Source organism: Neoarius graeffei, chromosome 22 (genome assembly GCF_027579695.1).
Source record: "Neoarius graeffei isolate fNeoGra1 chromosome 22, fNeoGra1.pri, whole genome shotgun sequence".
NCBI classification, from domain to species: domain Eukaryota; kingdom Metazoa; phylum Chordata; class Actinopteri; order Siluriformes; family Ariidae; genus Neoarius; species Neoarius graeffei.
In genome coordinates, this window is record NC_083590.1 from 49,828,864 (window position 1) to 49,850,918 (window position 22,055).

The window sequence follows — 22,055 nt, forward strand, 5'->3', positions numbered from 1 at the left end:
ATCTAGGGCATGCCAGAAAACGCCAATAAAAGATGCGTTATGGATGTGACAGAAAAAGTATCACTTTTCTTGGGTGACTGTACATTTTTATCAAACTCTGTGAAATTGTAAACCTAATGTCGAAATGGAGATATCCGTTTGATAGAGGGGTCCAAGGTGAATATTAAAAAAATCTTTGTTTAAAATATTTTGTATTTCATGCAGAGTTTCGGAAGGAAAAGTCAGCGTTATGGATGTGACGAAATTCCGTTACGGATGTGACGCGTCTGAAATAGACATGGCGTATGTTTAGAAAATCAGCAATTTAACCACCATAACCCTTTGAAAAACTCTCTAAGGCCGAATCCCATTTCACCCCTTGGCCCAACCCCTTGGCCCTTCCCCTCCATTTTGCGCGTTCACGTGAAGGGGTAGGGGTATCCCAATCCCAGTTAACGCGGAGGGGTAGGGGAAGGGGTAGGGCTTCTGTACCCCTCCAAACGGAGATTTTCCTGGAGCAGACTCCGAACGAAGGGGTTTGAGTGACGTCCCACAATGCCATGCGGATTTCAGCGAGATTTCATGCGGATTTCAGAAAGATGGCGGTTCCCGCGGCGAAAGATTGTCATAAATGTATTTTCTCCATTATTTACGTGTTTTAAGTTGTTATCCAGAGGAAACACGCCGCTTGATTCGCTTTCGAGCTGAGAATGAGCAGCGATTTCTGAAATCCAAGCTGCTGCTAAAAAGCTTTGGGAGTGAGTATTGTTTTCGGTTGCTTGACTGCGTACGTTTTGTTCTGTTATTCTCGCTTTTATTGTTTACATGAGTGTTCTGACACCTCATTCTGTCGGATGTGGTGCACGAAGCGCCAAAGATATCCCATTCAGTGGTGTTAGTTAACAAATCACACCCTGCCAGCAGAGATTTCTGGCTCTGACTGTAGCGGCTGGTCGCAGCCAATGACGCATTTGGTCGCGTTTTGCTAACGTAAACGCTGACGGAGGTACGCGATGACGTATGCGATCGTTGAAGGGCTATCCCAATACGTAGGGGTTGAATTTCAAGCCCTATCCCTTGTAGCTCAGTTTCAAGGGGAAGGGCCAAGGGGAAGGGGGAGGGGTAGGGGTAGAAATTAGAATTGGGATTGGGCCTAAATATCAGCTACAACTATCAAAGTTCTTAAATAATATTTAGGATGGCTATTGTTTTGCTGTTTTGTGGATTTTAGCATACATTTCTGTGGCTTGTGGCAATAATATAGAATTGTACATGATCAAAGTTGATTTTAGCTTGGGGTTTACATTATAAAGAAAGACTGACAGTGACATATTAGGTTGGTTACAAATTGGTTCAACTTATTCACGTCTGTAAAATACAGGCCTAGGTGAGATCTCTGGGAGTGGTTTTGATGTATTACATGTTGCTTTATTTTTGCATGCTGAGGTTGACATTTACATGGAACTGCCCTATGGCTATAATGAAAAGAACCCAATTCCAATCGTAATATATGATCGAAGTCCTGTGAAGTTTTGGCTGTTTTTCCTCCAAAGGCCCTGGAAACTTTGTTAGGGTACATGTCATCATGGACTCCATGAAATATCAGGACATTTTAAATCAGAATCTAGCTGCCTCTGCCAGGAAACTAAACTGGGTCGTCACTGGATCTTCCAGCAGGACAATGAGGCGAAGCACATGTCCAAATCGACACAAAAATGGTTCGTGGACCACAGAATCAAGCTTCCTATTCAAATATTGTTTACTACAAGCAGCAGTAGCAGGAGCCTGTGGAAATGGCGGTAATGAAATGTATAGCTCTGTTTATTATCTTGTTTACTGGTTTGTCTTGTCGTTACATATTGAGGTATTTCACTCACGTGACCAAGTCATGTGATGCTGCCATTTTGGACGGCACGGCTCGAATCAGTTTGAATGCGAGGAAGGCGACAAACGAAAAACATAAAAGAAAAAAGGAGCGAGATGCAGAAAACGCCTTCACTATCCAGCGACGTAGGGCATTTACAGGGCGAGCAGAGGGAGAGATATTTGCAAAAATTGAGGTTAGCAGGCTTAGAGAACGACGTTTACCTGCTTCCACCAGGATTGTTCACTGACAGCTAAGGTTTGTTCACATTTTCATTTACTTTCGGTCCTCAGGATAAACAAAATGTTATTAAATGTCATTGAAATAACTTCTTAGTCTGTTGAGACATGGCCCGTTATAAGTTTTTCCTTTACTGTATTTACTAGTTTACTGAGCGCGCTCCGGGGCTGGCCGGCGCTAGCTAGCGCTCCGGGGCTGGCTGGCTCAGTAAACTAGTAAATACAGTAAAGGAAAAACTTGAGACTTAAAGGTTTTAACAGTCATCCAAATGACTGAACGTAAACGTTGCTACAGCAACATACTAGGTACTATGATGTTGACATTAGCTAGCTTGCCGTCCAAAATGGCGGACACCGGGGCGTCACGCGACCCTGTGACGCCAGGTGAAATACCTCAATAGAACAGACCGTGACCGTGCGAGACAATGATGTTCACTACAGTACTGTTGGCAGTGTTGCTAGGTTAAGGTAAATAAAAATGAGGATACTTGTTCAGCACTGGATTCCAAGTCTGCTGGTGGTAGGAATGGACATCTATTTGTCTCTCCTTGTTAAGCGCTTTTTTTTTTGGCTAGTCAGTCGTTAAGGTGTTTAAGACTAGTCAGTCGGTAGTCATGGTGAATAGAGAACAGCTGCAGTAGAGAACATATCCTGTTCTCTGAACAGCCTTCCCGGCTTTAATTATGCTACTTCTAATTTTCAGGTTTGATCTGGAACATGTGTATATGGAGACTATGCTTTCGTGATGTGGCATTATATTTATATTTATTAATAGTAAATATAATGCCTTTTTTTCTCTGCAGATTAGTTTAATACTAATAAATTATTTCAACATCGTTTTCGTTAATAATTCATGTTTTATTGGCTGACATTTTAACTGCATGTGAAGGCCATTAATTACACTAGCATGTTATTATTTTGCATTATGTTATGCCATACGCTCAGTTTCATGCACAAACTGATGATAAACACCCATAAAATTGCAATAAAAATGGTCATTAATCAACAGTGAAAATGGTGCCTCGAATGCACCAGAGAGCATCTAAAAATTGAAAATGTTCTGGGGTAGGCCCCCCCAGCGGGAGGGGGAGACCACCCCCACTGCACTGGGCCTGAGCATCACATGCATTGCTCTGCCCCCTACTACTTCCTTCTTTCCACCCCCTACTTCACTTCCTAATGAAACCCCTGTTAATTGAGCAAATATTGGCTGAGATATGAGCTCAATTCAAGGAGTGCCATTTGGCAGTGATTATAAACAGTCCCAGTGCTCTGCCAAGTCTTTAGCACAGGAACGTCTTCAGGACGGAAGGATTTGCATTTTCTGATTTCTCTAAAATGATAGTGTGAGGGTTTTTTTTTTTGTCTTTTTAGTTTAGAGAGAGAGAGAGAGGTTGGTGAGTGTCTGTTTATCCTTGCTATTATGCAAATAACATAACCCAATATTTTAAAGGGATCCTCCAGCGGATTTATTCTCAAACTTATTGATGTAAAATTAGTCGCAGATTTAAAAAAATCAAACTTTTCATTTTTGGAGACCAAATAAATGTTCCAGAAAAATGAATTTTGTTTAAAATGCCACATGGGCTTCCTGCAGGGGAGATGTGTGTGATGACGTTACGTAGCGGTCACTTGGAGCAACTCGGCTGTTTATATTCTCTGCCTGCCTGATCGGTAGGACAAAACTACTGTTGAATTTTCCTACCCTCCTGGATTTCGCGCATGCGCAGTAGGCTTGGTAGGACAAATCCAAGAGGTAGGATAACTTTACAGAACACCGGCTCACTGTTTTTTTTTTTTTTTTCCCCCCCCTCTCCTTTCCTTTGGAATCCAAAGTGCCTCCAAACATCTGCCTTAAAGTTCGGCGGCGTCTCTAGGTTTACATTAACAGCCATGCTTGCTTGTTTTTTTTTCCTCACTGCAACCGCCGGGGAAAAAAAGAGAAGACGAAGAGTGCCTTGCAGTGAGGTAGCGGCACAGTGACACCTCACGGAGCGGAGGTGCGGAAGTCGTACTGGATTTACAACTCGTCTGAAACATGATTTATTATTTGAAAAAATATCGATATTCAAATTTTGAGTATCGATATTGAATCAGAAGACAAAGTATTGCGATATATCGCCGTATCGATATTTTTGCACACCCCTGACGTGCACACATGTACACACACTGTATATGATGTAAAAAAAAAAGATTTTGCAGTGTGAGGTCTCATGTCTGATCCAGTTTCTGTCGATGACCCTCTGCTACAGCTGAGCAAGCACACTTTGCATTTTCTCTGTGAAAATGCAGTCTAGTTCCAGCTTGTGCTTTCATTTCAGCATCACTGTGGCAATTGTATGCTACACAATGAGAATCACTTTATTAATGGGCCATACTCATCTAAAAACTGATATTCAGTAAAAATGCTTGTAAAATTAGCAAAACTGATGTAAACAGAAAACAAACCACCGAGTTGCTCCAAGAAACCACTACATTAGAGATGCACCGATACCACATTTGTGAAAACCGATACGAGTATGAGTACTATCATTTCAGTACTTGCCAATACCGAGTACTACCGATACCAATACTGTTGATGTTATTAAAAATATAGGCTACCTACATATCTATAATCTAACACCCGCGGGCCGCCGCAATGCTCGCAACCACCCACTACAACTCTGCGCACTGACATTCAGTACCCAGCAGAGGGAGACAACTAGTCATGAACGAGTGTATAGAGAAGAAGACTCAGCTGTTACAACCAAACGCAACATGTCGTCCTCAGCAGTTTGGCGTTTTTATAAAATTTTGGAGGAAGACAGGAGCAAAGTGAAATGCACCATATGCAGTGCAACAATAGCAAGAGGTGGGAAGGAAAGTACCGTATTTTCCGGACTATACGTCGCTCCGGAGTTTAAGTCGCATCAGCCAAAAAATGCATTATGAAGACGAAAAAAACATATATACGTCGCACCGGACTATAAGTTGCACTTTTTTGAAGGTTTATTCTATCCATAGAACCTGTGATTGTATCTGATAAGCGGCGCGTGGTTACTGCGCGACTGCATTGTTTATTTAATAAACGAACAGCTGAGCAGTGATAACGCGCCCTTTGCCCTGTAAGTAGCCTCGTCTGATTATTTTAAATATCTACTACTATCTTTAATACTATCACTATCGTTATTACTAATAGCCTATATTATTATTATAACTAATATTAGTAGCCTATTACTGATGCATTAATCAGTTTGCTTTTAGATTATTTTTACCGGTAGGGCTTATTATCGCCCCATGGCTCTTTCATCTGTGTTATTAAAGCTGTAGTCATCATCGAGGAGAGTCATTCTTCATTTTTGTCGAATTTTATTTCATTGAATCAGAGGTCAAGTAGGCTATAGGTATATCATCTCCAAAGACAACCGTCTAGTGAAAAAAACAACCGCTTTTAAATCCCCTACTTAAATCCTTAAAAAGAGTAATTTAACTCATGTCTTGTGTGATCTGATCTCCAATGGTGAAATAAACCGGTTGTGATATGAGTAGTCTGTTATTTTAGATGATAAATTTAATATATAGCCTAATAAAAATAATATTTTATAACATATCACGACATATTACTGTCTGTAACTGTTCGTCACTAAAGCGTTTTCTAAGATCATAATGTCTGATATTTTTTTTTTACACACACAATAAGCGCGTGTGCGTCAAGTTATAGTAAACCACCCCCACCTTTTTTTTTTTTTTTTTTGTCGCCGGACCCACCCACCTCCTGCGTTCCGGGACCTCCCACTTCACAAATTAAGCACTGCCTAAAATCACTACATAACTTATTTAAATAACTATAGGCCTATCATTAATAATAAAACACAGGTCAATCAAGTTTATCAAGCTGATGATTTCACTCCAAATCAGCAAATCCATTGAATTCCTCATCCTCGGTGTCGCTTCTGAACAACTCTGCCAACTCCAGCGGCAGACGAAGCGCCGTTTCCTCTTCTTCTGCGTGGCTGTCGTCAGACTCAGCATCAGCTCCAGTTATTCCGCGGTGAAAAAAAAAAAACAAAAAAAAAAAAAAAAAAAAAAAACATACGTCGCACCGGAGTATAAGTCGCATGGCCAGCCGAACCATGAAAAAAAGTGCGACTTATAGTCCGAAAAATACGGTACTTCATTTAACACCAGCAATTTAATTAAACACCTACGGATACGCCACGCTGAACAGCATGGTCAGTTTGTCAGTGCTAGTAGCAGTCACCAGCAGCAGCCAACTGTGATCGACTTCTTCAAAAAAAAGAAGATGGCAAAAGACAGCCCCAAAGCAAAAAAAGGCGCTTCACGGAACACTATCGGCGCATGGTATAGCCTATCATATTATGCTCAAGCCTGAGCTCAACAATGCTTCAGTTTTTTTTTTTCTCTCTCGAATGGAACAAAAAGCGCTGCGGGGAACATTGGTATCGGCGCATGGGATCGGCACTGGTATCGGTTCATGGTATCGGCAACTGTTTGACAAGTACGAGTATATTAGTGGAGTATCGGGGCCGATGCCAGTATCGGTATCGGTGCATGCTTACACTACATGGCATCATCGCATACGTCACCACCACAGAAAGCTCATGTGGCTTTTTAAAGGAAACTAACTTCTCTCGATTTGGTCTCTGAAAGTTTGATTTTTGACATCTGCGACTACTTTTACTGAGAATAAGCTTGAGAATAAATCTGCCAGAGAATCCCTTTCATGTAATTGTAACCCTTGATGTATCATTCATTCATAAATTTAAAATAATGGTTTGCAAATCGCTGTGGTGTAAGTGGAATAACAAATTCAGACCATGATGTTGTACAAAAAGAATACACTGAGGTAACGCCATACCGGGCCGTATCACATCACCTCGGCATGGAGCATTTCTAGATAAATGCATGGTCTGTTATGTTGAAAATCGCTGCACACATGCATCACAGAAGAGCTTCAACTTACCCACAGCACTGTGGACTTTCCAGGTTTGGGATATGTGGGCCCGAGACATGAAGGGTGGTAGCAGTAAAAGCACCTTCTACATTGTAAAACCGGCTACAGGACAGAAAAAAAAAAAAAAAAAAGTATAAAGTGCGCATATTCATATTCAAATAAGTAACATCAAATGACATTTCACCCTGGTAATATGCAGCGAGGAATAAAATCTGCATTCAGTAACATCAAGTGATGTCTGTACCTTTCCCTGTTTTCCCTTACGACCACAGACGTGGCAGAATTTGCAGCGCCTACAACACCAGTTTTGCTTGTTTTCGTTCTGTGGACGGTCATCTACTGGAAGGCAGAAGTGATGGAAGGGCTCGCAGCACATCTGACAAAATATCATCTGAAAGACGAGATAAATAAGAGTCAAACTGTATATTATACAAGATAGCAATATGTGCTATAGTTATAGTCCCTTACATTGTGATGGCCTTTACTAGCGCACAGCAGACACACACACTCCACTGTGATTGGAACAGACGTGAGGATGCTCAGGCCTCCCATGGCCCAGACATTCTGAATGCTGCAGTCCTCCTAAAAAACAAAAGACATGATTTCCATCCATTGTCTGTTTACTGAGGTTTACAAAAGAGATCATTTCCATGTTGGCTGTCATTCATTCACATTGTCATGATCAGCTAAATATTCAGGCATTACTTTGTACAACCCCGATTCCAAAAAAGTTGGGACAAAGTACAAATTGTAAATAAAAACGGAATGCAATGATGTGGAAGTTTCAAAATTCCATATTTTATTCAGAATAGAACATAGATGACATATCAAATGTTTAAACTGAGAAAATGTATCATTTAAAGAGAAAAATTAGGTGATTTTAAATTTCATGACAACAACACATCTCAAAAAAGTTGGGACAAGGCCATGTTTACCACTGTGAGACATCCCCTTTTCTCTTTACAACAGTCTGTAAACGTCTGGGGACTGAGGAGACAAGTTGCTCAAGTTTAGGGATAGGAATGTTAACCCATTCTTGTCTAATGTAGGATTCTAGTTGCTCAACTGTCTTAGGTCTTTTTTGTCGTATCTTCCGTTTTATGACGCGCCAAATGTTTTCTATGGGTGAAAGATCTGGACTGCAGGCTGGCCAGTTCAGTACCCGGACCCTTCTTCTATGCAGCCATGATGCTGTAATTGATGCAGTATGTGGTTTGGCATTGTCATGTTGGAAAATGCAAGGCCTTCCCTGAAAGAGATGTCGTCTGGATGGGAGCATATGTTGCTCTAGAACCTGGATATACCTTTCAGCATTGATGGTGTCTTTCCAGATGTGTAAGCTGCCCATGCCACACGCACTAATGCAACCCCATACCATCAGAGATGCAGGCTTCTGAACTGAGCGCCGATAACCACTTGGGTCGTCCTTCTCCTCTTTAGTCCAAATGACACGGCGTCCCTGATTTCCATAAAGAACTTCAAATTTTGATTCGTCTGACCACAGAACAGTTTTCCACTTTGCCACAGTCCATTTTAAATGAGCCTTGGCCCAGAGAAGACGTCTGCGCTTCTGGATCATGTTTAGATATGGCTTCTTCTTTGAACTATAGAGTTTTAGCTGGCAACGGCGGACGGCACGGTGAATTGTGTTCACAGATAATGTTCTCTGGAAATATTCCTGAGCCCATTTTGTGATTTACAATACAGAAGCATGCCTGTATGTGATGCAGTGCCATCTAAGGGCCCGAAGATCACGGGCACCCAGTATGGTTTTCCGGCCTTGACCCTTACGCACAGAGATTCTTCCAGATTCTCTGAATCTTTTGATGATATTATGCACTGTAGATGATGATATGATCAAATTCTTTGCAATTTTACACTGTCGAACTCCTTTCTGATATTGCTCCACTATTCGTCGGTGCAGAATTAGGGGGATTGGTGATCCTCTTCCCATCTTTACTTCTGAGAGCCGCTGCCACTCCAAGATGCTCTTTTTATACTCAGTCATGTTAATGACCTATTGCCAATTGACCTAATGAGTTGCAATTTGGTCCTCCAGCTGTTCCTTTTTGTACCTTTAACTTTTCCAGCCTCTTATTGCCCCTGTCCCAACTTTTTTGAGATGTGTTGCTGTCGTGAAATTTCAAATGAGCCAATATTTGGCATGAAACTTCAAAATGTCTCACTTTCGACATTTGATATGTTGTCTATGTTCTATTGTGAATACAATATCAGTGTGGCAGCGGGGGCGTGGTCAAGCGCCAGTCTGTGACAGGAGGGTGGAGCCGGGGAAGGTGAGTGGCAGAATCGCGACACCTGAGGATAATTAACCTGTTTGTGTGGTTTTTCCCAGTAACCGCTCCCTATTAAAGGAGGCAGAGAGAGAGAGAGAGAGGAGAGGGAGTGCAACCCGGGACCAGACGAGTGTGTGTGTGTGTGTGTGTGTGTGTGTGTGTGTGTGTGAGAGAATGAATGGAGATTATTAGACTGAAAAGTGATAAAAATAAATCGCCTTGTCTGCCTCCAAACGCTGTCCTGCCGTCCTCTGTGCTCCACCCACACTCGATACACGCTACAGTGGTGCCGAAACCCGGGAAAAGGTGGAGCACCAACACAGCAGCCCCATGGAATCCTCCCCGTTCGCGGACTTGGTCCACGCCCTCGCCACGGCTCAGCAGAGCCAGCAACAGGCACTTGTCACGCTCCGAAAGGAGCAGGAGTGCCGCTTCGAAGCCCTGGTGCTGGCCCAGCAGGAAGATCGAGAGGCGTTCCGGCGTCTCCTCGCGTCGGCGGGGTCCACCAGCGCCCCGGCCGCGGGCCCATCTCCCCTCACCGTGACCAAGATGGGCCCGCAGGACGACCCCGAGGCTTTCATCACATTGTTCGAGCAGGTCGCCGAAGCCTCGGGGTGGCCAATGGAGCAGCGCGCGGCGCGCCTCCTCCCCCTCCTGACGGGAGAGGCGCAGCTGGCCGCACTACAGCTCCCCGCCGATCGCAGGCTGGCCTACGCCGACCTTCGCCGGGCTGTCCTCCAGCGCGTGGGGCGCATGCCGGAGCAGCAGCGCCTCCGCGCGCTGCGGATGGAGGAAGTCGGCAGCCCGTTTGCGTTCGGCCAGCAGCTCCGGGACGCCTGCTGGCGGTGACTGAGGGCTGAAGATCGCGACGCCGAGGGAATCATCGACCAGGTGGCGCTGGAACAGTTCATCGCCCGCTTACCAGCTGGAACCGCGGAGTGGGTCCAGTGCCACCGCCCGGCGTCGCTGGATCAGGCCGTGGGACTGGCGGAGGATCAACTGGCGGAGGATCATCTGGCGGCTGTTCCGGCAGCAGGACAGCGGACGACAGCATCTTCTTTCTCCTCTTCTCTCTTTCTCCCCCCGTGTCCCGTCCTCGCCCCATTCCCCCACCGCGGAGGCGGGGGCCGGCTCCACCCCAGCCGGCCCGCCGCACCCGTGGTGCCCTCCCGTTTCTCCCTTCTGTGTCTGTCTCTCCTCCCCCTCAGATGAGTGAGCCCCAGAACACAGCTGCAGAGGGAAGGCCCAGGCCGGTTTGCTGGCGCTGCGGGGAACCGGGCCACCTGCAGCAACAGTGTGCAGCGATGGAAGTGGGGGCGGTGGTGCGGATCCCCGACGCGCCAGAGACTGTCCTCGATCGGGCCGGAGCGTATCGCATACCGGTAAGTGTACAAGGGGCTACATATCAGGCGTTGGTGGATTCAGGTTGCAATCAGACCTCGATCCGCCAAAGCCTGGTGCAAGACGAGGCATTGGGGGGAGCACAAGGGGCGAAGGTGTTGTGTGTGCACGGGGATATTCACAGCTACCCGTTGGTGTCGGTCCACATTTCAGAGGGGAGAAATCGATAGTGAAGGCGGCAGTTAATCCTCGCCTTACCCACTCTTTGATCTTGGGGACTGATTGGCCGGGATTTCGGGGTTTAATGGCACGCCTAATAAAGAGTGGGTCCTGCCGGTTAACAGGGGAGGGTCCCGGTGTCGCTTTGGCTGGAGCTGCGGTCGCAGAGCCGTCTACGTCATCTCCGCGACAGAGTGAGGAGCCACCGGCCCCTCCTCTTTCTATTGGGGAATCCCTCGCGGATTTCCCACTGGAACAATCGCGAGACGAGACTCTGCGACACGCGTTTGACCAAGTGAGAGTAATCGATGGTCAGACGCTCCAGCCGGGCGCCACCCCCTCCTTCCCCTATTTTTCCATTTTGAAGGATAGGTTATACCGAGTGACGCAGGACACTCAGACGAAAGAGCGAGTCACCCAATTGCTAATTCCAAAGAGCCACCAGGAATTGGTATTTCAGGCGGCTCACTTTAATCCCATGGCTAGACACCTCGGGCAGGATAAGACACTCGCCCGGATAATGGCCCGATTCTATTGGCCGGGGATTCGCGGCGACGTCCGTAAGTGGTGTACGGCGTGCCGCGAATGCCAGTTAGTAAATCCAGTGGCCATTCCAAAAGCGCCCTTGCGCCCCCTACCATTAATCGAGACCCCGTTCGAAAGAATTGGGATGGATCTCGTCGGGCCATTAGATCGGTCAACACGAGGGTACCGCTTTATATTGGTTCTGGTGGACTATGCAACGCGATACCCGGAAGCGGTGCCTCTTCGCAATATCTCAGCACGCAGTATTGCGGAGGCACTCTTCCACGTCATCTCCCGGGTTGGAATCCCGAAAGAGATTCTGACTGACCAAGGCACCTCGTTTATGTCACGGACACTGAGCGAACTGTATGGGCTACTGGGTATTAAGCCGAGCCGCACCAGCGTTTATCACCCACAGACGGACGGTTTAGTTGAACGGTTCAACCGCACCCTCAAGAATATTATCAAAAAATTCGTAAGTGAGGACGCACGTAACTGGGATAAGTGGCTCGAACCCTTGTTATTTGCAGTGCGAGAGGTCCCCCAAGCCTCCACGGGGTTCTCCCCGTTTGAATTATCATATGGGCGTAAGCCGCGCGGCATCTTGGATGTACTGCGGGAAAATTGGGAGGAGGGACCTTCACTGAGCAAAAACGAAATTCAGTACGTTATGGATCTACGCGCAAAACTCCACACGCTCACCCACCTAACTCAGGAGAATTTGCGGCAGGCCCAGGAACGGCAAGCCCGCCTGTACAACAAGGGCACGCGCCTTAGAGAGTTCACTCCGGGAGATAAGGTACTCGTCCTGTTGCCCACGTCGAGCTCCAAATTAATCGCCAAGTGGCAAGGACCCTTTGAGGTCACACGGCGAGTCGGGGACGTCGACTATGAGGTTAGGCGAACGGACAGGGAGGGGGCGCTACAGATCTACCACCTCAATCTACTGAAACGCTGGAACGAGGAGGTCCCCGTGGTGTTTGTGTCGGTAGTTCCGGAGAAGGCGGAGCTGGGGCCAGAGGTCCAAAAAGGGTCATTGGCATCACGTACCTCTCTGGTCCCCTGTGGAGACCACCTCTCCCCGACCCAACTCATGGAGGTCGCCCAGTTGCAGGCCGAGTTTTCGGATGTGTTCTCGCCCCTGCCCGGTCGCACTAACCTCATAGAACACCACATAGAGACGCCCCCGGGGGTGGTAGTGCGGAGCCGTCCTTATAGATTACCCGAACACAAAAAAAAAGGTGGTTCGGGAAGAACTTCAGGCCATGCTTGAAATGGGCATCGTCGAGGAGTCCCACAGTGACTGGAGCAGCCCGGTGGTCTTGGTTCCCAAGGCCGACGGCTCAGTCCGGTTCTGTGTGGACTATAGGAAAGTCAACGCGGTGTCTAAATTTGACGCGTACCCAATGCCTTGTATTGATGAGCTGCTCGATCGATTAGGCACGGCTCGCTTTTACTCGACACTGGATTTGACGAAGGGATATTGGCAGATCCCCTTGACTCCATTATCCCGGGAAAAAATGGCCTTTTCCACACCGTTCGGCTTACACCAGTTCGTCACACTTCCTTTTGGGCTGTTTGGGGCGCCCGCTACGTTTCAGCGGCTGATGGACCGGGTCCTCCGGCCCCACGCCACCTATGCGGCCGCTTACTTAGATATCATCATTTATAGTAATGATTGGCAGCGGCACCTACAACACCTGAGGGCCGTCCTTAGGTCGCTGAGGCGGGCGGGACTCACTGTCAACCCGAAGAAGTGTGCGATTGGGCGGGTGGAAGTACGGTATCTGGGCTTCCACTTGGGCAACGGGCAGGTGCGTCCCCAAATTAATAAGACAGCAGCGATTGCGGCCTGCCCGAGGCCCAAGACCAAAAAGGGGGTGAGGCAGTTCCTGGGGCTGGCTGGCTACTATCGTAGGTTTATACCTAATTATTCGGATGTCACCAGTCCGCTGACTGACCTCACTAAAAAGGGGGCGCCAGATCCGGTCCAGTGGACGGAGCAGTGTCAGCGGGCTTTCTCTGAGGTAAAGGCTGCACTGTGTGGGGGGCCACTTTTACACTCCCCTGACTTCTCTCTCCCTTTTGTGTTGCAGACCGATGCGTCGGACAGAGGGCTGGGGGCGGTTTTGTCCCAGGAGGTGGAGGGGGAGGACCGCCCCGTCCTGTACATTAGCAGGAAGCTGTCAGTGCGTGAGGGGTGTGACAGCACTATCGAGAAAGAGTGTCTGGCAATCAAGTGGGTGGTCCTCGCCCTCCGCTACTACCTGCTGGGGCGCCCTTTCACCCTCTGTTCGGACCACGCGCCCCTCCAGTGGCTCCACCGCATGAAGGATGCCAACGCGCGGATCACCCGTTGGTATCTGGCACTCCAACCCTTCAACTTCAAGGTGGTCCACAGGCCGGGGGCGCAGATGGTCGTGGCGGACTTCCTCTCCCGTCCGGGGGGGGGGGGGGGGGGGGGGGTGTCGGCTGCGGGCCGGACGAGCGCCCGGCCTGAGTCGGGCGGTGGGGGTATGTGGCAGCGGGGGCGTGGTCAAGCGCCGGTCTGTGACAGGAGGGTGGAGCCGGGGAAGGTGAGTGGCAGAATCGCGACACCTGAGGATAATTAACCTGTTTGTGTGTTTTTTCCCAGTAACCGCTCCCTATTTAAGGAGGCAGAGAGAGAGGAGAGGGAGCGCAACCCGGGACCAGACGAGTGTGTGTGTGTGTGTGAGAATGAATGGAGATTATTAGACTGAAAAGTTATAAAAATAAATCGCCTTGTCTGCCTCCAAACGCTGTCCTGCTGTCCTCTGTGCTCCACCCACACTCGATACACGCTACAATCAGTTTTTGAGATTTGTAAATTATTGCATTCCATTTTTATTTACAATTTGTACTTTGTCCCAACTTTTTTGGAATCGGGGTTGTAAATACACTTCACAAATTCTGCAGGACTTATTTTGTAAATATCAGAAAACAAAAAACAACCCCGTGTGATGATCAAGTACAGGCACTGAGTGGGGGCTGCACTAGAGAGTGGAAGAACAGAAAGGTAGGGTAGAAAGTCATTTTTTACGGTTTCTTTACAGTTACTGAGGTACGCAGACACCGGTTTATCTCTGTAGGGATCCTTTCCATGGTGTCAGACACTTAACATTATGAATCTGTCAGTGGAGAAATACAAGCACTTTACTTTGATGCGGATGTTTACCCCATAGGATTACACTGTATAGCTGTTTAGTGTTTGTTGATTATACTCGCGTTATAACTCAATACTGGACTGATTTCAATCATTTTTGCCCCTAGTAAATATCTGGACCCAAAGAGATGGGAAAACCAGGCCCAAGTTTAAAAAAATCCTGGAGTTTTCCTTGAACATGGAAGCCAGGTTATTATAAATGCAGCTTATACTTGTATAACAAATGCGGCACATAACTGAAAACTAATAATAAATGTATTTTTTAAAAATGTGTATAACAAAGGAAAATGTATCATCATGGATATGGTGACATTTTTGGTTAGAAGATTACACATTTACAGAAGGAGTCTAGTTTGGAACGACTATCACAAATAAAACAGAAGTGAAAATAGAAACTTCTCTTGATGTTTTTTCTTTTGTTAGGATTATTTTATTATATTTATACAGTAATACAAGTGATGTTGGTGTGAAAGAGTTAACCATTATGTGCTTCATTTGAGCAATTCCAGCGTTATGGACGTGACACTTGAACTCAAAATGGCAACAAATGACCCAGTGCATGTTTTATTGTCTCCCAGTATTTAAGCAGGTGTTGCATATTTTAAGGCTGTACCATACTGGAGAAGTGATAGAACAAGAACAATTCCCATAGTACATCTAGGGCATGCCAGAAAATGCCAATAAAAGATGCGTTATGGATGTGACAGAAAAAGTATCACTTTTCTTGGGTGACTGTACATTTATATCAAACTCTGTGAAATCGTAAACCTAATGTCGAAATGGAGAGATCCGTTTGATAGAGGGGTCCAAGGTGAATATTAAAAAATCTTTGTTTAAAATATTTTGTATTTCATGCAGAGTTTCGGAAGGAAAAGTCAGCGTTATGGATGTGACGAAATTCCGTTACGGATGTGACGCGTCTGAAATAGACATGGCGTATGTTTAGAAAATCAGCAATTTAACCACCATAACCCTTTGAAAAACTCTCTAAATATCAGCTAAAACTATCAAAGTTCTTAAATAATATTTAGAATGGCTATTGTTTTGCGGATTTTAGCATACATTTCTGTGGCTTGTGGCAATAATATAGAATTGTACATGATCAAAGTTGATTTTAGCTTGGGGTTTACATTATAAGAAAGACTGACAGTGACATATTAGGTTGGTTACAAATTGGTTCAACTTATTCACATCTGTAAAATACAGGCCTAGGTGAGATCTCTGGGAGTGGTTTTGATGTATTACACGTTGCTTTAATTTTGCATGGTGAGGTTGACATTGACATGGAATTGCCCATTTAAAAGAAAACCACCCGATGAGTAACAGCATCAGCAAAGAAAAAGTGGTATTGTGCCATCTCCAATTACAATGTACCGTATACATTACTACAGGCTAATACAAGAATCTGTAATGATAGTGAATGTAAAAAGGTCATAATATACAAAATTGGATATTTACAACTGTAAAACACTGACCTTAAAGTCAACTCGGATTTTGTGCGCTGGCTCCGGTGTCTGTCGTTCCCGGTGTGCAAAGCCTTTGGCCAGCGTAGCCAGGACACTGGGTGCCGTATACTCCATTGAGCTCTGGGAATGAGGAAGACAGGGTTCAGTAAGGGGTTGCTCCAGAGCTCCCTCCTTTACAACCCACATTTCTCTATCCCCTTCCTCTTCTTGTGCTTTTTTTCATCAGGCTGTGAAGACACAGCCACCGCAGACACCTCAGCAGCTCACACCATGCTAGGTGGTAGTCTATGCAGCCGCAGCTGGAACTTCAGCCTGAGCTTTACAGATGGACTTCTTGTTGCCGAGCACTCCGGCACCTGAGAGGTAAGGCAACTCTAGAGCTGGGAGAGCGAGGGGGGAAAGGAGGTGGGGAGCATTATAGCAGAACTACATCATGACAACTAAAGCAAAGAAGAGCAGCCAAGGAACAGGAGGCGGAGCAGGAGGAAGGAGGTGACGACTAGTATCCTCTCAAAAGATCAGAAAGAACCATAAGAAGGGTATACAGGGAGTGCAGAATTCTTAGGCAAATGAGTATGTTGACCACATTACCCTCTCTATGCATGTTGGCCTACTCCAAGCTGCATAGGCTTGAAAGCCTCCTACCAATTAAGCATACCAGGTGATGTGCATCTCTGTAATGAAAAGGGGTGTGGTCTAATGACATCAACACCCTATATCAGGGGTGCAAAATTATTAGGCAACTTCCTTTCCTTTGGCAAAATGGGTCAGAAGAGGGATTTGACGGACTCAGAAAAGTCAAAAATAGTGACATGTATTGCAAAGGGATGGAGCACTCTTAAAACTGCCCAGCTTTTGAAGCGTGACCATCGAACAATCAAGCGCTTCATTCAAAATAGTCAACAGGGTCGCAAGAAGCGCGTTGAAAAAAAAAAAGGCGCAAACTAACTGCCCGTGAACTGAGGAAAGTCAAGCGTGAAGCTGCCAAGATGCCACTCGCCACCAGTTTTGCCATATTTCAGAGCTGCAACATCACTGGAGTGTCAAAAAGCACAAGGTGTGCAATACTCAGGGACACGGCCAAGGTAACAAAGGCTGAAAAACGACCACCGCTGAACAAGACACACGAGATGAAACGTCAAGACTGGGCCAAGAAGTATCACAAGACTGATTTTTCTAAGGTCTTATGGACAGATGAAATGAGAGTGAGTCTTGATGGGCCAGATGGATGGGCTCGTGGCTGGATCAGCAAAGGGCAGAGAGCTCCAGTCCGACTCAGACGCCAGCAAGGTGGAGGTGGGGTACTGGTATGGGCTGGTATCATCAAAGATGAGCTTGTGGGACCTTTTCGGGTTGAGGATGGCGTCAAGCTCAACTCCCAGTCCTATTGTCAGTTTTTGGAAGACACCTTCTTCAAGCAGTGGTACAGGAAGAAGTCAGCATCCTTCAAGAAAAACATGATTTTCATGCAGGACAATGCTCCATCACACGCATCCAAGTACTCCACAGCATGGCTGGCCAGAAACAGTCTAAAGGAAGAAAGATTAATGACGTGGCCTCCTTGTTCACCTGATCTGAACCCCATAGAAAACCTGTGGTCCCTCATCAAATGTGAGATCTACAAGGAGGGGAAACAGTACACATCTCTGAACAGTGTCTGGGAGGCTGTGGTTGCTGCTGCACGCAATGTTGATCGCAAACAGATCAAAACACTGACCGAATCCATAGATGGCAGGCTTTTGAGTGTCCTTGTAAAGAAAGGCGGCTATATTAGTCACTGATTTGTTTTTTTTTGTTGTTGTTTTTGAATGCCAGCAATGTATATTAGTGAATGCTGAGTTGTTATATTGGTTTCCCTGGTGAAAATAAATGAGTGAAATGGGTATATGTTTGTTTTTTGTTAAGTTGCCTAATAATTATGCACAGTTATAGTCACCTGCACACACAGATATCCTCCTAAGATAGCTAAAACTAAGGCCGAATCCCATTTCACCCCTTGGACCAACCCCTTGGCCCTTCCCCTCCATTTTGCGCGTTCACGTGAAGGGGTAGGGGTATCCCAATCCCAGTTAACGCGGAGGGGTAGGGGAAGGGGTAGGGCTTCTGTACCCCTCCAAACGGAGATTTTCCTGGAGCTGACTCCGAACGAAGGGGTTTGAGTGATTTCCCACAATGCCATGCGGATTTCAGCGAGATTTCATGCGGATTTCAGAAAGATGGCGGTTCCCGCGGCGAAAGATTGTCATAAATGTATTTTCTCCATTATTTACGTGTTTTAAGTTGTTATCCAGAGGAAACACGCCGCTTGATTCGCTTTCGAGCTGAGAATGAGCAGCGATTTCTGAAATCCAAGCTGCTGCTAAAAAGCTTTGGGAGTGAGTATTGTTTTCGGTTGCTTGACTGCGTACGTTTTGTTCTGTTATTCTCGCTTTTATTGTTTACATGAGTGTTCTGACACCTCATTCTGTCGGATGTGGTGCACGAAGCGCCAAAGATATCCCATTCAGTGGTGTTAGTTAACAAATCACACCCTGCCAGCAGAGATTTCTGGTTCTGGCTCTGACTGTAGCGGCTGGTCGCAGCCAATGACGCATTTGGTCACGTTTTGCTAACGTAAACGCTGACGGAGGTACGCGATGACGTATGCGATCGTTGAAGGGCTATCCCAATACGTAAGGGTTGAATTTCAAGCCCTATCCCTTGTAGCTCAGTTTCAAGGGGAAGGGCCAAGGGGAAGGCGGAGGGGAAAGGGGAGGGGTAGAAATTAGAATTGGGATTCGGCCTAAGAAAGCCCTACTCCAACTTCCAAAAATACTCAGCTTTGATATTTATGAGTCTTTTGGGTTCATCAAGAACATAGTTGTTTTTCAATAATAAAACTAATCCTCAAAAATACAACTTGCCTAATAATTCTGCGCTCCCTGTAGAAGTGGTGCTGTTCACAATACAGAACCCAAGGAATTAAAGATTACATTTTACACTCGGGGTAATTATACTGTCGCTGTGGCAAAAAAAAGGGGGGCAGCATTATTGCACATTTCAATGAAATACAAACGACTCAGTTTTAACTCCGGCAGTTCGCTCACCATAAAATGTACATAAATACACTATGGCCAAAAATGTTTACACCTGACCCATCACACCCATATGCATTGGTTATTATAATCTCAGCTGTTCTGAGAAGGCTGTGGGGATTTGTGTTCATTCAGCTGCAAAAGTATTCGTGAGATCAGGCACTCATGTTGGATGGGGTGGCCTGGGGTGCAGGTGATGTTCCAGTTCATCCCAAAGGGCTCTCTGCAGGACACTCAAGCTCTTCCACTCCAACCTTGGCAAACCATGTCTTTGCTTTATGCACAGGGGCATTGTCATGCTGCAACAGGTTTGGGCCTCCCTGTTCCAGTGAAGGGAAATTGTACTGCTACCGTACAGAGAGACATCCTATACAATTGTGTGCGTCAGGTGTTCACATACTTTTGGACCTATCGTGTTATATTCAGGTTGTTCTTCTCTCATGTTCATTCCAAGATAGAGATGATTACACAGGCCACACAAGATTTTTTTAACAACCCTTTTACTAAGGGTTCCAACAATTTGAGAGGATTGTAAGATGATGAATCTAGTGGTGCTTAAAAGCTTGTGAACCCTTTAAAATTTTCTATATTTCTGTATAAATATGACCTAAAACCAGGGCTTTGAACCGGTTCAAGGAACGAAAACCGGGAACTTTTTCTATTTCACATGGAACAGAAATGCTTATTAAAAATAATGGTAACCGGTTAATACCGGTTTTTATTTCGTTCCTCAAAGTTTCCGTAGCCTACAAATAAAAAAGCCATTCTTCTCCTGCGCAAGTTTCTCTGACCCGCTGGGGTTCTTCTTCACTTCTTGTGTGACGTTCGCTGACTGAATGGAGAGAGCGGGAAGGTGGACTGCTATCACGTCTCCATTACTGAGTGTCTGAGCAAAGAAGAGCCTGAACGATGCAACCTCCCTATTGGCTGTTTGTAAAAATGCATCAGTTGTTGCCCTTCCCACGGGAATCATCGCGGGCTCGAGAGACGAGACCTGACGAGTTAGTTCGTTGGTAGCAGAACAAAATGTCTGGACACAAATCGGGTTTTCAGAAAAGGAAAGAAAATAAACGGAGGGTCGAAAATACAAAAAAGGAGGCAGAAAATGCAAAACGAGTTTTAAGGTAGGACAAATGGTTACTTTTCTGAGGCAGCCCGCCGTGGCTGCCTGCAGGCTTATTTATTATAGCCCATTTAGTTAACATAGTTGATATAAAATGTTTATAGTTATAGTTATGTGATGGTTGTCCTGATTTAGACTGGTGTTTTTTTTTTTTGGGGGGGGGGGGGGGGGGGGGGTGCGCGATGTTGCACCCGGGTCCAGATTAGGGCAGAACCGGCTCTGGCTACATTTCAGGTGTAGTTTGTTTTATGAATGTATGTACTTGCATAGATGTGTACTTGGTCTTCCAATATGGCGCCTAACAAAATCTCGCGGCGCGGTGACATCATGCGGTAGCCCTCTATAGGGCCTGACTAGCCTTTGGTAACACACTAAACGAATTCTCTTTCATTTTTGGCACTTTTTCTGTTTGTGTAGATGGGAAGACGTACTGAGAATCCAAATCGCCAACATTTGAAATAATAATTGTTTTGAATTATTTCTCGTCTTATTTAATGAAGGCTGTAATAGAATTAGCCGACATTTGGCTTAAGCTGGATGAGACAGAGACATCATTTTATAGCCATTTGTTAAACAGCTGACAGGGAACGTAATTAACCGTTCCGGGAACGAAATTTTTTTGTTCTAACCGGTTCGGGAACGTCTATTTAATGGTGGAACCCAAAACCGGAAACGTTAAAATTCCGTTTCTGTTCAGAACAAACCAATAGGAAAAAAATTCTGGTTCAAAGCCCTGCCTAAAACATCAGATTTTCACACAAATCCTAAAAGTAGATAAAGAAAACCCAGTTAAACAAACGAGACAAAAATATGGTACTTGGGTCATTTATTTTTTGAGGAAAATGATCCAATATTACATAACTGAGTGGCAAAAGTATGTGAACCTCTACGATTAGCAGTTAATTTGAAACTTTAGCAAACTGCTGCTCGCCTGCAGTTTGCTAAAGATCACGTGGACAAGCCAGAAGGCTATTGGAAAAATGTTTTGTGGACGGATGAGACCAAAATAGAACTTTTTGGTTTAAATGAGAAGCATTATGTTTGGAGAAAGGAAAACACTGCATTCCAGCATAAGAACCTTATCCCATCTGTGAAACATGGTGGTGGTAGTATCATGGTTTGGGCCTGTTTTGCTGCATCTGGGCCAGGACGGCTTGCCATCATTGATGGAACAATGAATTCTGAATTATACCAGTGAATTCTAAAGGAAAATGTCAGGACATCTGTCCATGAACTGAATCTCAAGAGAAGGTGGGTCAAGCAGCAAGACAACGACCCTAAGCACACAAGTCGTTCTACCAAAGAATGGTTAAAGAATAATAAAGTTAATGTTTTGGAATGGCCAAGTCAAAGTCCCGACCTTAATCCGATGGAAATGTTGTGGAAGGACCTGAAGTGAGCAGTTCATGTGAGGAAACCCACCAACATCCCAGAGTTGAAGCTGTTCTGTACGGAGGAACGGGCTAAAATTCCTCCAAGCCGGTGTGCAGGACTGATCTGTCCATGGACTGTTACCGCAAACGTTTAGTTGCAGTTATTACTGCACAAGGGCAGGGTTTCTGCAGGCTTGAACAAGTTCAATTTAAGACTTTTTAAGACCATAAGAGGTTAAATTTAAGACTTATGCCGCACAAAAAATATAAAGAAAATTGGGAGAGCCTGAATTACTTTCAAAATAACAATTTATCATCATTCACCAATGAACTCATTACATCCCTAGGGTGCGCTCTTGCATTAATGAGGAACTAAGTTGCAGTGGAGCCAAAGACATCCCGCAAATCACTTGAGGATGA

General features: G+C 45.6%; 1 protein-coding gene across 1 annotated transcript in view; it reads right to left on the reverse strand.

Annotated features, from left to right (window-relative positions):
• kmt2ba (lysine (K)-specific methyltransferase 2Ba) overlaps positions 1-22,055 on the reverse strand; it is a 145,014-nt gene that overhangs the window by 69,379 nt on the left and 53,580 nt on the right. The window contains exons 11-14 of the mRNA XM_060904919.1: positions 16,075-16,185; positions 7,505-7,618; positions 7,281-7,427; positions 7,046-7,138 (exon numbers count right to left, since the gene is read on the reverse strand). Coding sequence (XP_060760902.1) covers positions 7,046-7,138; positions 7,281-7,427; positions 7,505-7,618; positions 16,075-16,185 — 465 coding nt within the window. The remainder of the gene's footprint in view (positions 1-7,045; positions 7,139-7,280; positions 7,428-7,504; positions 7,619-16,074; positions 16,186-22,055) is intronic.